Below are 20,379 nucleotides of genomic sequence, written 5' to 3' on the forward strand. Positions count from 1 at the left end.
ATAATAACAGAGACATATATAAGGAGGTTGTGGGAATAATAGGAAGAGTAGCAATTGGCCAAGCCTGGTGGTGGCAGTGTAGTGCGGAGGTTGCTCAGAGTTGAGAGGAGGTGATCAGGAATGGCTGAACTAAGTCCTGAAGTTTTGTAGGGTGAGTGTAAGGTAGTCAACTGGCATATAGTGAGTATTCACTATATATTTGTTAGTGCATGCATGAATGAATGAATGATAGATACATTGGGGAAAATGTATACATTGGGAAAAAAACACTAAAAAGGATACCTCTACATTTTCGGCACTCAAAACCTAAAGTATCCAATGAATGTGTTAACCAGGTAAAGGCAGAAAACATTTATAATGTATTCAGCAGTGAATGAGAAGTAAATTTTTAAAAAACATTTATTTTTAGAGACACGGGAAGGGAGGGAGAAAGAGAGGGAGAGAAACATCAATTGTGGTTGCCTCTCATGTGCCCCCTACTGGGGACCTGGCCTGCAACCCAGGCATGTGCTCTGACTGGGAATTGAATAAGCAATCCTTTAATTCGCAGACTGGCGCTCAATCTACTGAGCCACACCAGCCACGGCGAGAAGTAAATTTTTAAAAAGAATAAATTAATTCTTTTAAAAAACATTTCCATCTACCCAATATTTATTGAGTACCTGTTATAGGCCAAGCCCTGTGGTAGATGCAGAAGACAAACTTGACTGTTAAAGGAAAAGAAAACATAGTGGAGTAGTTAGGGAGAAATGTGTGATTGAGGAGGATTAGGTTGAGGAAAGATTTTTTTTTTGAGATGAGGGAGGACTTAAGTAGGTTTATAAATTGAGAGGAAGGAGTCAGTAGAAGGTGAGAGAAGCAAGGTTCTAAGAGCCTGAAAGGAATGAGATCAAGTGCACCGAGGCGATGGCCCTTGGACAGGATAAGGGACACTTCATCCTCAGAGACTAGAGAGAAACCAGGAAGAGTTAAGTTCTGGAGGTTGAAGAAAGTAGTAAAAGTTTGGATTGGTCAATGAAGGCCATGGGAAGGAAGCCACTCAAAGCTGAATAAAGGGGTTGACATGTTGCTCTAAATGTCCATATGAGGTCAGAGGCCATGAATCTGTAGTGATGCCAACACCTGTAATTTTGTGATTGCTTCTAGCCCGTTTCAGGAGTAGTGGTGTAGGAGCAGAGAGCACATCCTGAAATTTATTCAGCACAGCAGTTTTGCTAGGTAAGTGGGGTAGAAGGCAAGAGTGCAATGGGAATGAGGCTGTTGGTAAGAAAGTGGTTCCGGTCATCAATTATGGAGTTGAACTTGAGCTGAGAAGGAGATGAGGCCAGGAAAAGGCTGATACGCTGTGAGATAAAGGAGAGGTAAAGGTACCAGAGGACTTGATGGGATGAAAGGCCAGGTTTATGAGGGCTGAAGGCAAAAGAGAGCTGGAGAAATGGGAGATTATGGTTAGGTAGTGAGGTGTTACAGGATGTCTTGGGTGAAACTGGTCTGGCTAGTGGTAAGGTGTGGAGGTCACTGAAGTAGAGGGAGCTAAAGGTTGTGAAGTTGAGACAATCAAGGAAGAAAGAGGCTGCAGGTTGATGGGTTGTTCAAAGCACATTGCAATCACCCAGAGTGGGGAGAAAGACTGTGGGTCAGGTGCTGCCAGAAAAGGATGGAAGAGATCTCAAACGAGTAAAAGGTTTTATACTGACGTAGAGGAGGAACAGTCTAAAAGTGCCTCTGAGGGTCTATGTGAGTGCCCACTCCACTGACCCCAAGGTACACCGGCTGTGGGAAAATGAGATGCCTGCCCTGTATTGTAGGTATTGGTGTCTTCAGGGTTGTGGTATCTCCAACCCTGGAAAGGGAAAATGAAGTTACCATTAAGAAAAGGAGGTAGGCAAGTTCTGTAAAAAGAAGGATGATATAGGCCAGCACTTCTCAAGGTTTAATGTTGCACCCAAGCCTTGGGGGCTCTTAATCAAATGCAGATTCTGATCCTGTGGGTCTGGGTTGGAAATGGGGGATTTTGCATTTCTAATAAGTTCTCAATGCTACTGGTCCAAGACCACACTCTTGACCTCTTGAGTGGCAAAGATGGAGGCAGCTTTGTTTATCATGGTACAGGGGTTTCAGAGGGCATAGTGGAAATGTCTTTGAAGGATGAGAGCTGCAGCAGGAGAAGTCCATGATGGACAGAGCAGAATAAGGATGTGTGTAGAAGGAAGAAGAGGTGACTAGAAGCATGGTGGTAGAGCAAGTTAGCTGTTGTCACTTTTATTCCAGTAGGCGTGACCTTGTGGCATCCTGGCTTTGGTGTCTGAGATAGTGGTGTCCACATACAGTGTCTGTGATCTGGTCTTGTAGGTGTCCAGCAGGGAGGCTCTGATGGCTGTGCTGGCACACGGACTGGCACACGAAGGAGGAAGGAGAGTAGGATGACCTCCAGGTGTCCAGGAAGTGTGATAGGAAGGCGATAATACATGAGGCCGTGGGAGTAAGGGAGACCGCCCAGGGATAAGATGCATGGAATGCGTAGGACAACAGAAGGAGGTCCAATGTGGAACCTCAGAAACGAGCCACGAGTTGACTGATGTGGGGCGAGTGATAGTTACAGAGGTAGGGTATAATGGTGGCAGTGAAGACAGAGGACAGTGTTTCAAGAAGGGACTGGTCAACATTATCCCTAAAAATGAAACTCATGGACATGGACAATAATGTGGTAATTGTGGAGGCAAGGAGGGGTTGGGTGGAAGTGGAAGAGGGTATAGGTGGGTAAGTGATGATGGAGAGTTTTTTAAAACTGAGAAAAGATTTTAAAAAGATAACAATTGAAGTGTTCACTGAGAGATAAAATTACTGTTTTTCTATAATGTGTCAGTTTAGTAAACCCAAGCAAATCGACTGAAAACCAATGCTATGAACAATTGTTCAGTAAGGAAGCCAATTTCAAAATAAACATGCAGAAAGGCATACACTTTTTATCAACTAACAATAACCAATTAGAAACATTATGCAGAAGACCCCATTGACAGCAAAAAAATAACCCCTTACTATACTCTACCTACAAGACCGTATGTGATCTGTCCCGTGCTGCTTACTTGCTTCATCTCTTATTATTCTTGCTTTTATTGAGGTGAAATTCACATAGCATAAAGTTAACTATTTTAAAGTGAACAATTAAGTAGCATTGGATATATTCACAAGGTTGTACAACCACCAACCTCTGTCTAATTCCAAAATATTCTCATCACCCCAAAAGGAAATCCACTAACAACTCCCTATTTTCCCTTCCCCTCGGCCACTGGTAACCACTATTCTGTTTTTTTGTCCCTGTGAATTTACATATTCTTGAACCTCAGATAAATGGAATCATACAATATTTGTCCTTTGGTGACTGGCTTCTTTGACTTATGGTGTTTTCAAGCTTCATTCATGTGGCAACATGTATCAGAACTTTCTTCTTTTAAATGATGGAGTGATAGTCCATTGTATAGATATTCCACATTTTGTTTTTCCAGTCATCAGCGGATGGACATTTGGGTTGTTTTCACCTTTTTGGTTATTGTGAATAGTTTATTGTTCTTCCTCTGTTCACCAACTCCCAGCTGCCTTGCACTCTTCCTATTGTTCCAACTTGCCTCAGAACCATTACATCTGCTATTCTTCTGCCTGAAATACTCTTCTCCCGGATCCTCCGTGGTTCTCTCATTCTCATCTTTGCAGCTCACATGTCACATCCTCAGAGAAGCCTTCCCCAGTCACTATATTTGAAGTAGCTGAACCCTAAGTCGCATGTTATCCCATCATCCCATTTTTTAAAGATTTTATTTGTTTATCTTTAGAGGGGAAGGGAAGGAGAGAGGGAGAGAAATATCAATGTATGGTTGCCTCTCGTGGGTCCCCTGCCGGGAACTGGCCTGCAACCCAGGCATGTGCCCTGACTGGGAATCGAACCGCGATCCTTTGGTTCACAGGCCTGAGCTCAATCCACTGAGCTACACCAGCCAGGGCCCGTCATCCCATTTTATTGTCTTCATAGTATGTCTCACTAATTGAAACTAGTAAGAAGTAGTGTTTAGAGCGGATGCTGTTTGTGCCTTTCAACCCTTTAGCAATCTAGTGATACCTATGAGCTCATTCAGAATAAGGTTTGTATTTATTTTTTGATTTAACATTGATTGTATTGCTTCCATCACCATTTAGTCCCCTTACACCCTTCTGCAATCACTGCACTGTTGTCCATGTCCATATCCTTTTTCCTGTTTGCGCCATCCTTCTACTCCCTCGCCCCCCCGTGGTCCTCCTGCTCTCCATCTATGAGTCTGTCCCCATTTTCCTTGTACGTTGTTTCTTCATTAGATTCCACATATGAGTGAAATCATATGGTTTTTAAATGCCTAAAACACACCATTTTACTAAATATAGTTAATACTGAAATATTTTAAAATTGTGATTTAGGAATTCTTATATGTCTCTAATAATTCCTGACATAACCATACTTGTAGACAGGTCTAATAACTATCATAATTTAAAAGTTTGATGAGTATAAATGCTATTTTGAGATATTAGTTAAACTGTAAAATAAAGCAAAAAAATAGCCATGATTTCTGTAGGTTATAAAGTCTTGGGTACTGCTAAAATGACTCTAGATTGTTACCTCTGTTTATACCTGAAGAAAATGCTAAACTTTAGTTTACAACTTAGTGAAAAACATTTATTTTTGTCCCAGCTCATGGGTGCTATGAATTCTATCGACAGACCTTAGAGGTCTGTGGACTGCAGTTTAAGAGCTCCTACCCTTGCCCTCACTGGTGTAGCTCAGTGGGTTGGGTATCATCCCGCACACTGAAAGGTTGCTGGCTCAACTCCCCGGGTCAGGGCACGTGCCTGGGTTGCGGACCATGTCCCCAGTTTGGGGCATGTGAGAGGCAACCAATGGATGTATGTCACACATTGATGTTTCTCTCCCTTTTTTTCTCCCTCCCTTCTTCTCCCTCTAAAAATAAGTATCCTTTAGAAAAAGAACTCCTACCCTAAAAAGTGAAAGATAAACAGTAGTTATGAGGAGGGGTAGAGTATGTTGGAGCTGGAAAAGGTGATAGTAAGCCAGGGAATAACTAGCTAGGAGAAAGTTCCCTCTCTAGCCCTCACACCCATGGAACTTGGGTGTCAAAGTAGTAGTAATTTCCAGTTGAGAAGAATATGAGAGAAGCAACTTCTCTGAAGAGGAGATGGGTATTACTTGGAGGAAGGAAGATTTTGTGAAGAGGTTGCTTATGGGAGTACAGAACTTACCAGGGACTGGGATCCAGTGAGCACAACAGAGTGCGGAGGGAGAGAGGAGGAGCCATTGGGGATGGGAGTGAAACCCTTACCACATTCCTGATTACATGCTGGACACTGAGGACACGAAAATGAATCACCGATTTAGGATTAAACAGAACCAAATTTTGTTGGTATTGGCTAGTTTGGCTGGTTTGATTCATACACTTCTTCACAAGACCCTAAGAGCTAGGGTCAGCAGTAGACAGATAGGCCCAGGGTATCTATCACTAGATATTCAAGGGGAAAAAAGGAAAACCACACATGTTTCTTTCCTCTTTTGATCCCTTTTGTAGAGAAAAAACTGAAGTATAAAACTTACGTAGTGGAGAAAAAGTGAAGCAATGCCATGATTAGATAATTCAAACCGGCCAATCATCCAAAAATTAATTAGACCTGTCTAAGGGATGCATCCCCTACCCTCACTCCTCATTCTTCAGAATCCTTCTGAGTATCTCTGCAACAAAAAGATTCTTAGATGTGATTGCCCTTCAGAGCAATGGTTCGGAGGGATCAAAAGAAGAAAGAAAGGACTGTATTTGTAGATTTTTGTCTAGGGCTGCAGCGGTACCCTCTGCCTGGATCTCTCCTCTGTATGTGGCTCCCAGAATCTAGGATTCTGTGATTATTTTTTTAAATCTGTTTTTACCTTTTCTAAAAGGGGAATCTTTCAAAAGGGCTCAGGTTGGGGGCTGCTGCAGGTAGGAGGCACTGTCTGGGCCCTGCTTCTCCTTTGATCATGTTTGAACATGGTATCTTCGAACTCACTGCCCCAGGCCTCTTCTAGCCTGAAGGGAGGAAGCCCCAGAAGGAGAGGCAGCAGGTGATGGGGAGGTGAGCACAGAGGTAGGGCTGCAGTGAAGCTGACGCGGGAAGATGGGGAAGATCAGAAAAAGGTGAGGCTCCAGGGGCTGCTGGAATGGTGGGGGTGGGGGTGAGAAGCTTCCAAGGACAGGGAGGAGCTGAGGAGTGACTATTGTTTAAGAAGTTCCAGTAAATCCCTGACTGGTGTGGCTCAGTTGATTGGGCAACTTACTGCAGAACCAGGGGTCGAAGGTTTGATTCCCACTGATTCTCCCTTCCCTTCTCACTAGAAATAAAGAAGTAAAATCTTTTTTAAAAAGTTAAAAAAGACCCTGGCTGGCGTAGCTCAGGGGATTGAGCATGGGCCTGCGAACCACACGATCATGGTTCGATTCCCAGTCAGGGCACATGCCTGGGTTGCAGGCCAGTTCCCAGCAGGGGGCTCACGAGAGGCAACCATACATTGATATTTTTCTCCCTCTCTCATTCCTTTCCCCTCTAAAGATAAATAAATAAAATATTTGAAAAGATATTTTTTTAAAAAAGTTAAAAAAGAAAAAGAAGTCCCAGTAAGTCCTGAGGTCTGCAAAGGGTGGCTGTGCGTGGAGACTGTGAGCTTGGGTATGTGTGTATATCTGAAGGCTGTGGTGAGGGTAGTATCTTTATCAAATTTGCTCAGGTACTTAGATTTTAAAGTCACAATCTTGGAGGAAATGAGAAGTGGAACAGTATCTGGACCTGAGGAGAGCCAAGTGGGGAATGCCACCAAACCTTGCAAGGCTGAGCAGAACCCGGTGCGTTCTTACAGGATTTCCTAGCAGCAAGGTCCTGGCCTCCACTGAGTAGCCAGCACAGAAGGAATTTCTGGCATAATTGGCAAAGGCTGTATGGATGAGGTGGTCATTCAACTGGGCCCTGAGGTCTAAAAGAACAGGATTGGGATGAGAAGAGAGAAATGGGCATTCCAGAATGAAGACACGCAGATGGGCATAAGTTGGCTCATGTGGGGACCAAGGAGGTGACCATTTTGAAGTGTCCGGGCCATTTTCTTACTCTCCCCTTTAGCTACAAGCCCATCGTGGAATTTATCGATGCCCAGTTCGAAGCCTACCTGCAGGAGGAACTGAAGATCCGCAGGGTACTGCACACCTACCATGACTCTCGCATCCACGCCTGCTTGTACTTCATCGCCCCTACAGGTCATTCCCTGAAGTCTCTGGACCTAGTGACAATGAAGAAGCTGGATAGTAAGGTATGGCAGCAGGGGCAGCTGGGTAAGCTGCGTCATTCTTACTGGTCTCTTGTACAAAGTAGAGGCCAGGTTCCAGGAGAGGTCTTAAGGTTTCTTCATCTTCTCTTTTATTCCCTCTTACTCCATAAAGATGGGGCTATTGATCCAGATTCTGCGCTAAATACTGTGTTTTCCCAGCATAGGGCACAGGTTTGCCCTGAGTTATCTTTCTGCCCTGATTCCTCTTGGGCGTAAGGGTACATGCAAGGATGCCCTGGTCTAGGGGTTCAGGCTTTGGCAAGGTGGTTTTTTTGTTTCCATGTTAACTGGTCTGTACAAAAATCAAACATTCAAACTAGGCTTTGAAAGTTATTATTCTTATTATCAATACTTATTTTTATAATTGCAGCTAACATGTGTTACACTCTCATGTGCCACCATTGTGCTAAGTACACCACAGAGCATCTCATTGAATCCTCCTAACAACCCTATTAGTCAAACACTGTTCTTATCCCCCATTTTACAGGGGAGAAAACTGAGGCTCCGAGAGGTTAAGTGACTTGCCCATTGTCATGTAGCTGGCTATTGGCAGAGTCTAGATTCAAATTCAGATCTGTGGCACCAAGTTCTTTTGTCTCCCTTCTGGAGAAAGATGGCTGTGGGAATCAGGCATGTCCTGCTTTAAGAGAAAATGAAACCTGCAAATCCCACTCCAGATATAAATTAGACGGTAATTCTTCATGTTAAAAGATTATTTTCTGGCCCCAGCTAGTGTGGCTCAGTGGATTGAGTGTGTGCCTGTGAACCAGGGGGTGGTTGGTTCAGTTCCCGGTCAGGGTGCATGCCTGGGTTGCAGGCCAGGTCCCCAGTACAGGGCACATGAGAGGCAACCACACACTGATGTTTCTCTTCCTCCCTTTCTCCCTCTGTTCTCCACTCTGTAGAAATAAATAAGTAAATAAAATCTTTAAAAGAAAGATTATTTGCTGGATAAAATAACTGACCGAAGAAGCCCTGGCTGGCGTAGCTCAGTGGATTGAGCATGGGCCTGCGAACCACATGATCGTGGTTCGATTCCCAGCCAGGGCACATGCCTGGGTTGCAGGCCAGTTCCCAGCAGGGGACTCACAAGAGGCAACTGTTGCATTCACCAACCGCGAGAACAAATGTCGGAGACTTTCGGGGTTCCAAAGATGTTACTTTATTGGCCAAGTTTAACCTGCGCAGGGGCGAACTCTCCAAAGTGTCCGGAGACACGGTGCCTGCAAGGGCTGCAAATGAGAGTCGCGCCAAACGCTTACAGGCTTAGGGTTTTAAGGAGGCGCACAAGCAAGCAAGATACAGAAGCAGATGTGGCGGTTAGCGGTTGGCTCAGGGGCACAATAGGGTTACTGATTATTGGTGAGTTAACTCGTGCACTGGCTTGTGCTCCTTTACTTGATTGGTCAGTTGAGCTCGTGTACAGGGGCGTGCACTGGCTCGTGCTCCTTTACCTGATTGGTCAGTTGAGCTTGTGCACAGGGGTAAAATTTCCCTCCCTAGTAACTGTCCAGATGGCTATCTGCCTGACTAACCTTGTTGCTCTTACACCACATCCTGGAACACACGCTGCTCTTCGGGTGTGTCCCGGAGCCTCTTTGTGTTAGTTAGTAAAACACCTTTTGCTTCCTTACAGCTATGTTCTGGCTAGTTCCCCTTTGCCCTCAACAGCAACCACACATTGATATTTCTCTCCTCTCCTTCCCTTCCCCTCTAAAGATAAATAAATAAATAAATCTTTAAAAAAAAAGAACTGACCGCAGAATTCTTTAGAAAAACTAATTATTTCACAGTGAAAGACAAATACCATATGATCTCACCTTTAACAGGAATCTAAACAACAAAACAAATAAGCAAGCAAAATGTAACCAAAGACACTGAAATACAGAAGGTGCTGACAGGGTCCAGAGGGTAGAGGGGAGAGAAGCACAGGGGAAAAGGGGATGGACTCACATGAATAAGTATGAAGGACACATGGACAATAACTAAGACGGGGGGCGGAGATGGGAGGGGGGTGGGGAGCACTGGGGGGGGCAGGGCTGGGAATACAAGAAAGAAAACTGTACTTGAACAAAAGTTAAATAAAAAAAGAAAGAGAAAAAAGAAAAACGAATTATTTCAGCTTTCTAGTCATTCAGTGTGGTGGGCACTATTATTATTCCCATTTTGTGTGTGAGGAAACAGAGGCACAGAGAGTCAAAAATCTTGGTCAGTGTTAGACAACTTCTCACGGATCTGGGATTCAGACTGAAATCTCCCCGACTCCAAGTTTTTGTTGTTGTTGTTGTTTACAAAAATCTAACTGATGTGCATTTATTTAGTAGCATGTCCATTATAAAAACAGAATTTTAGCTATAATCAGAATAGAAGCAATTTTTCATTTTTTGAAGCAATGAGCTCACCACTCATGAGTAACAAGCTGCTCTGGAAATGTCACCACACCCTGCATGGCCTAGGGCAGCAGAGATCCACGTGGCTGGTGGCCTGGTGAGTGGGCAGGTAAAGTAAGCAGTCTTTGCCATATGTTTAGAGTGTGTGGATGGAGACATGGTGAAGAGCGAAGAGAAAAATTGGCTCTTCCTGCTGTTCCCCCTCAGCAAGGCTTTGGTCCCCAACCCTCCCAAAAAAAGACTTCAAGGGAGGTGCCTCCAAGGTCCAGTCTTTAGAGGTGGTACTGAGGCAAAGTGCAAGGGGGACAGAGTTTGTCTTCCAAGTCCAAAGTTCTCAGACCCCCTTTCAAATTCTTTTCAGTGCCCCAGCACCACCCATGCATCCCTTTGGAGGCTGTTGGCAGAAATGACTGTGCTCTCCGTGTACATCTGAGCTTGAGGGCACTCTCTCTCACTAAGCCGTGTGCATTTCAAGTTTCTTAACCTTCTGGCAATAAAAGCCTCGCCCCTTCTTGGAGGAATATCAAAGATCATCTCAGGGGTTCAGGTGGCTTGAGTTTGGGGGCAGCAGTAAGCCTTTATCCTGCTGTTTGAAGTTGGGCATTTATGCTTGCTTCCTTTATGCAGAAATTAACCACGAGATTCAGGCAATGTAACTCTTTGAATATGTCTCAGATCAAATTGGTAACTGAGAAGATCTTCTTCATTTAACTGTGTTTGTTCATCAGTGTTTGCTGCCAAAAAGAGGGCCATGTGTGCATTGTCACTGAGCTCCCCGCTGCTCCCACTTCCTGCCATCTCCCATGTGGGTCTCCGTTCCACTGGCTGGGGCCAGCATGCACTGGGTGGGTTGGGACAGTTTATTGTTAGCAAGGAGTGCCCATCTCTCCCCTTGTCGACCAAAGATTTCCAACTGCCATCTTCTGATTCAAATCACTGGAGCCAGTGACCTTGATGTGAAAATGTCACACAACTCATCGATTTGGATCTGAGCTGGTAGACGGCTCGTGGTTAAGACTGTAGACCGAGGAATAAGGCTAAACTTGGATTTGAATCCCAGTTCTGCTACTTACCTGCTAGGTGGGCTTGGACAAGTTATTTAACTTCTCTATGCCTCAGCTTCTCATGGGTAGAATAGTGGTAATGATACCTCCCGGGAGGGTTATTATCAGGATTGTGTTAATCTCTGTAAAGCACTTACTTCCTCATAAGCACTCATTGTGATTGATTATATTGTTTGGTTACAGAGGTGGCCAGTCCTAGACCACTGGGTTGAGCTGCGCCCTCTGGCAGCCAGTTGGAAATCCTAAACCATGCTGCCGTCAGTTGCAGATTATCAACAATGTTCCCACATGGCGCCTTTCTTCCACAGGTGAACATAATCCCCATCATTGCCAAGTCGGATGCCATTTCTAAGAGTGAGCTAACGAAGTTCAAAATCAAAATAACCAGTGAGCTTGTCAGCAACGGGGTCCAGATCTACCAGTTTCCTACAGATGACGAGTCGGTGGCAGAGATCAATGGAACCATGAACGTGAGTGGGAGCACAGGGGTTCAATGTGCTGACCATTTGTTCTTTATTTTATTTCACCAAATAGCTGTCAGACATCTTCACCATCCATTTTACTGTAGTCAGTTCTTGGTTATCTGAGTCTCAGGTATTTGTGAGAGAGAATGCAGAGTGAAATAGCTCCGCGATCCTCAGGGTGGCCGCTTCAAAGCAGAGCAGAGGTTGAAGGAGGGAAAGACTGAGTCCGGGAAGAGTCTGGAGCAGGGGATTCAGACCTCTCCTTCCATCCTCCTCTTTGGTGCTGCTCTGGTCTAGGCCGGGCAGCCCCCCCCCCCCCCCCCCCCGGGGACTGCTGGAAGGGCAAACGTTCTTTGTAACAGAAACAAAGTGCCATGACCATTGATGTCGGCGAATGAAGGAAAGGCTAAAACAAGTTGGCTGGCTTTGGAGACTCAAGGATAATCTGTACTCCGATAATCAAGCTTTCTGCCCCTGGGAGGAACAATGATATATGGCTTCCGATTTTTCTGGTGATTAGAAAAAATGGTGTTTTGTATGTTTCAGGGTTGTGCTTTGGCTTTTTAAGTGTGAATGACTTTTTGAAAAAGCAACTTGCCATCTTGCCTCTCCTCCCTCACTCCTCCCCCACTACAGGAATGAGTAATGAAGAAGGCAGAGAGTCAAACATCTCCTCATGCTTCTTTACAATGTGTTGATGCTGTTGCTGTGAAATCTTCAATGTTATGATTTCAAGGAGACAGCTAATAGCTTTCAGAAAGCCTCTGCTTTGGGAACAGATTTCTTTTTTCCTCCTGAGAGGCATCAGTTTTTCCTAATGACATAATGCCTGGGTATAGCCCAACTCAGGAAAGCCTGGTAATAAAAGCCATTTTTAGAAACTTCCTGCTGCTGCTGCCCAGCAAGTTATCATTCCAGCGCCAGTGGCCACCTCTTATGAATTGGCCAACAAATTTGCATAGCCAGGGCAGCAAGTCATTGTCTCGCCTGACTTTCCACTTATCAGTAGTACACTTGAGACATATTGTTAGAAATCCCTCCTCATCTTTGACAAGTCTGGTCCGAGAGGAAGGCTGTGTGGCCTGTGGTAGGTAGAATTACACCTCTGACCAGTCGTGAGCAGGAGAAAAAGATTGCTGCTTATTCTCTCAAGAAGTCAGGATGTTGGAGTCAGTAGTCCAAAGTTTGCTAGTATTTCACTTTGAAAAATGAAATATTTTTCCTTTTTTAAAACGAAAGTGGACATACCATTTTATATTAGTTTCAGGTGTATAACGTACATAATGATTCAACAGTTATATTCCTCATGATGTGATCACCGCGATAAATCTAGTAACCATCTGTCACTATACAAAGTTATTAAAATAATATTGATTATTTTTCTTATGCTGTATATTACATCTGTATGACTCATTATTATTTTACAACTGAAAGTTGAGTGAATTTAGGGTTATTTCTATAAAAACATCAGTCATCGTGCATTCCCTGGCATTTCACCCTGCTTTTCTGAGTGGGAAAGACAGGGCTGGCCTCCAGCTAGTGTGCCTGGGGTTGGGCATGGTCGTGGGAAGGGGGCATGCCTGGGAATGCCATGTGTTATGTGTGTTGTGATGGGCAACAGGATGGGGGATGCTGCTAAAAATATATACAGAAGATTGCTTAGCCTGCCTACCACTGTTCAATTGTGTGGAAAGTCCCCAGGGTCTTCGGATCAGCCGTGGCATGCAGAATTGCATTATCAGGGAACGGGGCTTGGGTGGTAGGAGGAGTGGGTGCCGGCTTTTCAATTCTGGATTTGACTCCAGCCCCCCAGCCTCAGCCCCTAGCCAATGACCATGAGAACTGGATTGGAAGAAGTAGTAGAAGCCTCTTGCCTAAGTGAAGAAGACCGTACAGCCATCTTGCTGCTCATCACTAAGGATTTCCATGGCAGGAAATAAAAGCGATGAAGTCTCAGCCTCCCCCTTGACTGATGGGTGGCTCTGAAAATGCTGATTTCAGATTGCGGGGGCAAGACAATGTTGTGAAAGATCTTGTGGCATTCTACTTTCAACCCATGCTCTAATAATTCTCAAGTTTGTAGACTTTAATATTAAAAATTGCTGTGTTGTTCAAATCCATTGTTGTCCTTTGAGTAGCTCAAACCATGGCCAGGGACTAGGCAACTAGCTCAATTACGCTATTTGGCTCACTTGATTGGTCACCTGTGAGGTCTTGGGTTTGACCCTCCTAAAGGTATTTGGTCACATGGGTGACCTGTAGGGTCACAGGGAGACCCACAGGCACAAGCCTGCCCCTTCTCTTGAGGCAGCAGTGCCATTTCTGTTGTTTGTACAAACTTTTGTGGAATCACCAAGGGTCGACTTGGGAGAGAATCAGGCACGCTCTCGTTCAGTTGCCAGTAGGGGCCTGAAATGAGGGTGAGGAAAACCAGCAGCATGACTGGGAAATCCTGTCCACCCTGGGAGGAAGCCGCGCCCAATGGGAATATTGTCAGACGAGGAGAAAAGGGCCCTGACAGTCATTATTTCACTGGGCTGAGAGGAATGATCATGTGCCCTCCCAAAGTATAATGGATGTAGTGGAAACAGAATAGAATAATTCATGCCAATTGGATCATCAAAAATTTTACAACGTGCCAAGAAGAATTTTAGGTAGACACGAGGCAGGAAAGGTAGTGAATCTGGGACTAGACTCATAAGATAAAGCTTGAGGCCATCTCTTGTTGAAGTTTTTTTTAAAGATTTTAATTTATTTTCAAAGACACGGGTGGAAGGGAGACAGAGATGGAGAGAAACGTTGATGTGTGAGAGAAACATCAATCAGTTGCCTCTCACACGCCCCCAACTGGGGACCTGCCTGCAACCCAGGCTTGTGTCCTGACCAGAAATCAAACAGGAAACCTTTTGGTTCTCAGGCAGGTGCTCAATCCAGTGAGCCACACCAGCCAGGGCTCTTGTTGAAATTTTCTGAGACTGAGGCATCTCACCCGAGGTCTTCTGGGTGAGAGAGTTCCACAGACTCCCCGTAGGAGCCTGTCACTGTTTCAGTAGCAGCACTGTCTTGCCTCTGTCAGAGTCTCTGCCCTGGCTCCACATATACCAAGTGTCGCCCCTGGGAGTACGATTGGGGGTACCTTCTCTCTGCTCTTCTTGATTCTATTTTGGTTGTCATAGCCATCAGTCTTTCAAGAGCGGCAGAATGAGGGCTGGAGCCTGGCCCCATGACTTTCTGCCATTCACAGTTAGCTGACTTCCAGCAAATGCGTTTAGCCGGGAGGCAGAACACAGGCCACCCTGAGTGACATGGGGAGGCTGGCATCTAAAGCCTGGTGTCCTGCTCTGGCTGGTGTGGCTCAGTGGATTGAGCACTGGCGTGCAAACCAAAGAGTCCCCGGTTCCATTCCCAATCAGGTCACATGCCTGGGTTCCGGACCAGGTTGGGTGCCCCCCCTCCCCAGTAGGGGGCGCAGGAGAGGCAACTACACATTGATATTTCTCTTTCTCCTTCCCTTCCCCTCTGCCTAAAAATAAATAAATTAAATATTTTTTTTAAAAGACATTAAAAAAATAAAATGTGGTGTCCTCACTACTTACTGGGAAGATTTGGGCATGAGAGTTAAGGACCTAACTCTCATTTAACCTTTCTGTATGCCAATCCCCCAAAATCACAAATGGGGTTGATCATAACCGCCCTGTAAGGCTGTTGTGAGAATCAAATGATATCTGCCTGGGAGCACTGGGAAATGCTATACTTGCCTAGGCTTCCCAGAATAGAACTCGGTGCCAGGTGTAAAAGAGTGTGCCGTGGGAGGTCTCTGTAGCTCTCTGAAGTTGCCTGGGTAGGAGCTGTGCCTTTTTAGAATGGGGAGGGACAATATGACAGCAGTTTAAGGAAGAGGGGAAGTAAGTGACCCTGTCATTCTAACAATGTCTCTTGGCAGTAACAGGCCCAAGAGAATATTGACATTTTTTGTTCCTTTATTCTCTTTTTGTTTTTACCCCCTCCTGTTCTCTTGAGCCCAGAGAAATACTTTCCACTCCACATAGCCTCCTCCTCCATCACTTTCAGTTGAGAGCCCACGATGTGCGAGGACGATACAATGTGGTTTCTCTTTCTTACCTCCTCCCTTGGTCTAGCCCTCTGCCACCGACGCCCCTTGTGTCATGTGGCCAAAGCTTTGCAGTTTCTGTAGGAAAGACAATATTTTCCCAGAAAAGGTTTCAGGGTGCTTTTTGAGGCTCCCAACATGTCTTGGGTCCCTGAGTGGGAACAAATTGTGCCCGGATGACCCCCTGGCAAAGACTGCTGGCAGAAGTCAGAGATCACTGGCTCTTGGGCAGGGTTTTCAAGATTTCAGTACACCCCTAGTACCTACCCCATTGAGTCACATGTGCGATGGCCCTCTTGATGATTCGTTGCCCTAGTAGGGCTGATAAAATATTTCCCACCTTCACCCTTTGCCCACTTTCTGTATCCATGGCCTCCTCTTTCCCTATTTCCTATGTTCCTGTTTCAGGGAAGGTCAGTGGAGTAGGAAGGGATGAACCGATGGCACTCTGAGAGAAGCTGAGAGAGGATGAGGGACAGCCACTTCACCTGGACGGCCAAGTACCTCGGGGGATGAGCGGATGTCCTGGAGCTGAGCTCCTGATTAAGTCCTGTGTTTTCCACTCCTATAAACATTCTTGGCGTGCAGAGCTAGAAGAGAATAGAGAGGAAGGATTGGCTGTGAGATCAGTGCACAGATTAAGTAAACAAAAAACATTTGCTTCAAGTTTCCTAGAATTGAACTGCCACTTACAATCTGACCTTGCACAACCAGTTCACCCTAGGGTTTGGAGCACTCGCCTCCTCTGCCGCTCTAATCTCTAAATGGGCGTGGCAGACCGGCAGGCCCCTCAAGTCAGAGAGACCACCCCTTGCTCTGCCCCATACTCCTGTGTGCTTGTTGGCAAGTCACTTAGCCCTGCTGGGCCTCGGTTTCCTCTTCTATAAAATGGGATAATAAAACATCTACTTCAAGCATTGTTGTAAAGGTTCAATGCGGTAATGTAATGTAGCGCACCTGCTATGGAGTCCCTGGAGTTGAGTGAATTGCTGCTGCTAATATCAGTTCTTTAGCTACAATACTACTAGTATAATTGCTGCTGCCTACTCCGTGCAGCCTGCTTTGACTTCCCATGAAGTTAGCTGCTCCCTCCTCCATGTTCCTCCAGCCCTTGAGCCTCTGTTTAAAATCTGGACCTTAGTCTAGTATTATTGTTGGCATGTCTGTCCCTTACCAGACTGTGCGCTCTCCGTGGGCAGGCGCTGAACTTTTTCAATGTTGTATTTTTTTTTAATGCCTAGCACATAGCGAGAGCTCAGTAAATATTTATAGAATGGAAAGATGAGCCTACAAACCGAGGCCTGTTTCTCCAAGCAGGCTAAGAAAGTTCCAGTGGACTTTTTTTTTTTTTCACTTGTCCTCACAAAGTCCTTTTAGGTAAAGCCCTGCCCAGAATCACCTGGGTTGTAACCAGTAGTTATTCAGTGGTTCCATTTGGCCAGTGATCACTCAGCACTTATGACCTGGGCTGTTCCCTGCAGAAGGGCTGCTTTCCCAGGCCCCACACTGCCAACTGGGGGCAGCTGCCGCTTCTCTGACCCCACGAAGCCTTCATTAGCCAGGCCTCCCTCCTCATCAGGTTCTGTAAGCACCCAGCTCAGACCCTTGTTTATACTTGGTCTTTCTTCTCTACTATTTTCATGGCCACTGACATTCAAGAAGTATTTTATGAAGCACCTACTGTGTGGAGGGCACCAGAGCATGCATTTGAGCCTTTGGGCATATTCTGTCTTATATATTTTGAAATATGTAAATCTAACAGCCCCAGTAGGATTGTAAGCTCCCAGAGGGTGAGGGAGTATGTCTTCTACTTCTTTTTAAAAAATATATTTTATTGATTATGCCATTACAGTAGTCCCACTTCCCCCCTTCATTCCTCTCCACCCTGCACACCCTTTCCCCCACCATTCCTCCCCTTTAGTTTATGTCCACATGTCACAAGTTCTTTAGATTCTACATTTCCCATACTATTCTTGCCTTCCCCCTGTCTATTTTCTACCTATCCTCTATGCTACTTTTTCTCTGTACCTTTTCCCCCACTCTCCTCCTCCCACTTCCCTGTTGCTAACCCTCCATGTGATCTCCATTTTTGTGGCTCTACTCCTGATCTAGCTGTCCTCTTAGTTTGCTTTTGTTTTAGGTGTGGTTGTTAATAACTGTGAGTTTGCTGTCCTTTCACTGTTCATATTTTTTATCTTCTTTTTCTTAGATAAGTCCCTTTAACATTTCATATAATAAGGGCTTGGTGATGATGAACTCCGTGAATTTGAACTTATCCGAGAAGCACTTTATCTGCCCTTCCATTTTAAATGAAAGCTTTGCTGGATAAAGCAATCTTGGCTGTAGGTCTTTGGATTTCATGACTTGGAATACTTCTTTCCAGCCCCTTCTTGCCTGTAAGGTCTCTTTTGAGAAATCTGCTGACAGTCTGATAGGAACTCCTTTGTAGGTGACCGTCCCCTTATCTCTTGCTGCTTCTAGGATTCTCTCCTTCATTTGAATCTTGGCTAATGTAATTATGATGTGCCTTGGTGTGTTCCTTCTTGGGTCCAACTTCTTTGGGACTCTCTGAGCTTCCTGGATTTCCTGGAAGTCTATTTACTTTGTCAGACTGGGGAAGTTCTCCTTTATTATTTGTTGAAATAAGTTTTCCACTCCTGGCTGTTCCTCTTCCCCTTCTGGTACTCCTATAATTCATCTGTTGGAGGGTTTAAAGATGTCCTGGAGGTTCCTAATCCTCTCCTCATTTTTTTTTAATTCTTGTTTTTCATACTTTTCTGTTTGGTCATTTTTTTCTTCCTTCTGGTCCACTCCCTTGATTTGAGTCTCAGTTTCCTTTCTATCACTATTGGTTTCCTGTGCACTTCCCTTCATTTCAATTAGTTTAGCCTTCATATGTTCCTCTAATTTGTGACTAAAATCGACCGGTTCTGTGAGCATCCTGATCACCAGTGTTTTGAACTGTGCATCTGAGAGGTTGGCTATTTCTTGGTCACTTAGAGTTATTGGCTCTAGGGCTTTGAGTTGAGCCATGTTTTGGTCTGTTTGCACCTGTTACATATGAGGAGCAGAGCCCTAGGTGTTCACCAGGGCGGGGCAACTCAGTTGCTGGGTTGTGACGCTGTGTGTGGGGGCGGGGTCCAAGAGGGGCAATGGCGGTCCCCTCTGCTTCCTCTGATCACTGCTGCTGCCCGCTGCTGGGGCCTGTGCAGTCTGTCTCACTGCTTGCTTCTTTGCTGGTTTATCTGTGTGCGAATGTGTGACCACGGTCAGCCTGCTGTCTTGCACCCTCACTAGGTTCACCTGTTGCTACCCCACACCTGGGACCCACCCATGGCTGCCTGTGCACCTGGGTCGAGAGATCTTTTCTGCTCGACCCTGCTCCACTGCTGGCTCTGCCCCTCTTACCGGTGTGGCTGAAAGATTCGTTGTTGTCGGACTTCCGTATAGTTCAATTTTCTGTGTTTTGGCTGCATTTTTGTTACTGAAACTTTGTTGACTTTAAACTTGGTTGTGAAAGGAGGCACAGTGTTTCCACCTATGCCTCCATCTTGGTGGAACTCTCCTCATTTTTTTGAATTCTTGTTTCTTCATTTTTTCTGTTTGGTCATTTTTTTCTTCCTTCTGGTCCACTCCCTTGATTTGAGTCCCAGTTTCCTTTCCATCACTATTGGTTCCCTGTGCATTTCCTTTCATTTCAATTAGTGTAGCCTTCATTTGTTCCTCTAATTTGTGACTAAAATCAATGAGTTCTGTGAGCATCCTGATCACCAGTGTTTTGAACTGTGCATCTGATAGGTTGGCTATCTCTTGGTCACTCAGAAGTATTGGTTCTGGGGCTTTGAGCTGTTCTTCTGCTTGAGCCATAATGTCTTGGTCTGTTCACACCTGTTAGGTATGAGGGGCGGAGCCCTAGGTGTTCATCAGGGCGGGGTGACCCAGTTGCTGGGTTGTGACGCTGTATGTGGGGGCGGGGTCAGAGAGGGGCAATGGCGCTTGCCCTGCTGTCTCTCAGATTTCGGTTCCCTCTGCTGCTTCCCACAAGCAAATTGGGCCCCTCTGGTGCTGGTTCCCGGGTATGTGAGCCTGTGTACCCTCCAGGACCCTGTGGGTCTCTCCAACGAACTCTCTTTGAGCCTGGGAGCCTCTCCCAGCACCTTGAACTCCGAAAGTGTTTTCAATTGGTGCTTTTAGGCTTTAATTCCTGGTGCTGAGTCCCTGGTTTGGGCGGTCTGTCTCACTGCTCGCTCCTTGGCTTAGTTTATCTGCGCATGAATGTGTGACCGCGGTCAGCCAGCTGCCTCGCGCCCTCACTGAGTCCGCCTGTCGCCACCCCACACCTGGGACCTGCCAACCGCTGCCTGCGCGCCTGTCTGCCTGGCCGCTTTTCCCTGCCCGACCCCGCTCCACCAGTTGCTGACTCTGCCCCTCTTACCGGCCTGGCTGAATGGTTCGTTGTTGTTGGACTTCCATGCAGTTCAATTTTCTGTGTTTCGGTTGCATTTTTATTACTAAAATTTTGTTGTCTTTAAACTTGGTTGTGCGAAGAGGCACAGTGTTTCCACCTATACCTCCATCTTGGCTGGAAGTCCTGTCTCCCTTATAGCACCTAAAACAGAACCCAGAATGGTCATGGGCATGTGGATGAATATTTATGGACTTGACTTCTAGGCTTGAGAGTTTAGTGTGAGCTCTTGCTCCAGGGAAGGAAGAGAACAAGGAGCATACAGCTCAGTCAGCAGTTCGACTTCAGTATATACCTATTCTCAGGGCTCACACTCTGAGAAAGGGGGAGGGCCAGCACTCCCAGTACTCTTGTTCTCCTTTAGCCTCTTGAGCCACACGTAGCCCCTCTCATCCCACTCAGCCACCTTTCAAAGGCTCTTCCCCTCAGCAACTATGAACGTTGAAGAGCCAGCTAATCTGTGTATCTGCTTATTATTCTATTGATTTTCTGTCTTTGTCT

The 20,379-nt window shown here is 45.6% G+C and overlaps 1 protein-coding gene across 5 annotated transcripts in view; it reads left to right on the forward strand.

Moving 5' to 3' along the window:
- SEPTIN6 (septin 6) overlaps window positions 1-20,379 on the forward strand; it is a 73,066-nt gene that overhangs the window by 31,392 nt on the left and 21,295 nt on the right. For all 5 annotated transcript variants that reach the window (XM_037069151.1, XM_037069149.1, XM_037069147.1 and 2 more), the window contains exons 4-5: window positions 7,180-7,366; window positions 11,147-11,308. In XM_037069151.1, coding sequence (XP_036925046.1) covers window positions 7,180-7,366; window positions 11,147-11,308 — 349 coding nt within the window. The remainder of the gene's footprint in view (window positions 1-7,179; window positions 7,367-11,146; window positions 11,309-20,379) is intronic.

This window comes from Sturnira hondurensis, unplaced genomic scaffold, assembly GCF_014824575.4.
Source record: "Sturnira hondurensis isolate 20B ecotype Veracruz unplaced genomic scaffold, ASM1482457v3 Scaffold0018484, whole genome shotgun sequence".
Lineage (NCBI taxonomy): Eukaryota > Metazoa > Chordata > Mammalia > Chiroptera > Phyllostomidae > Sturnira > Sturnira hondurensis.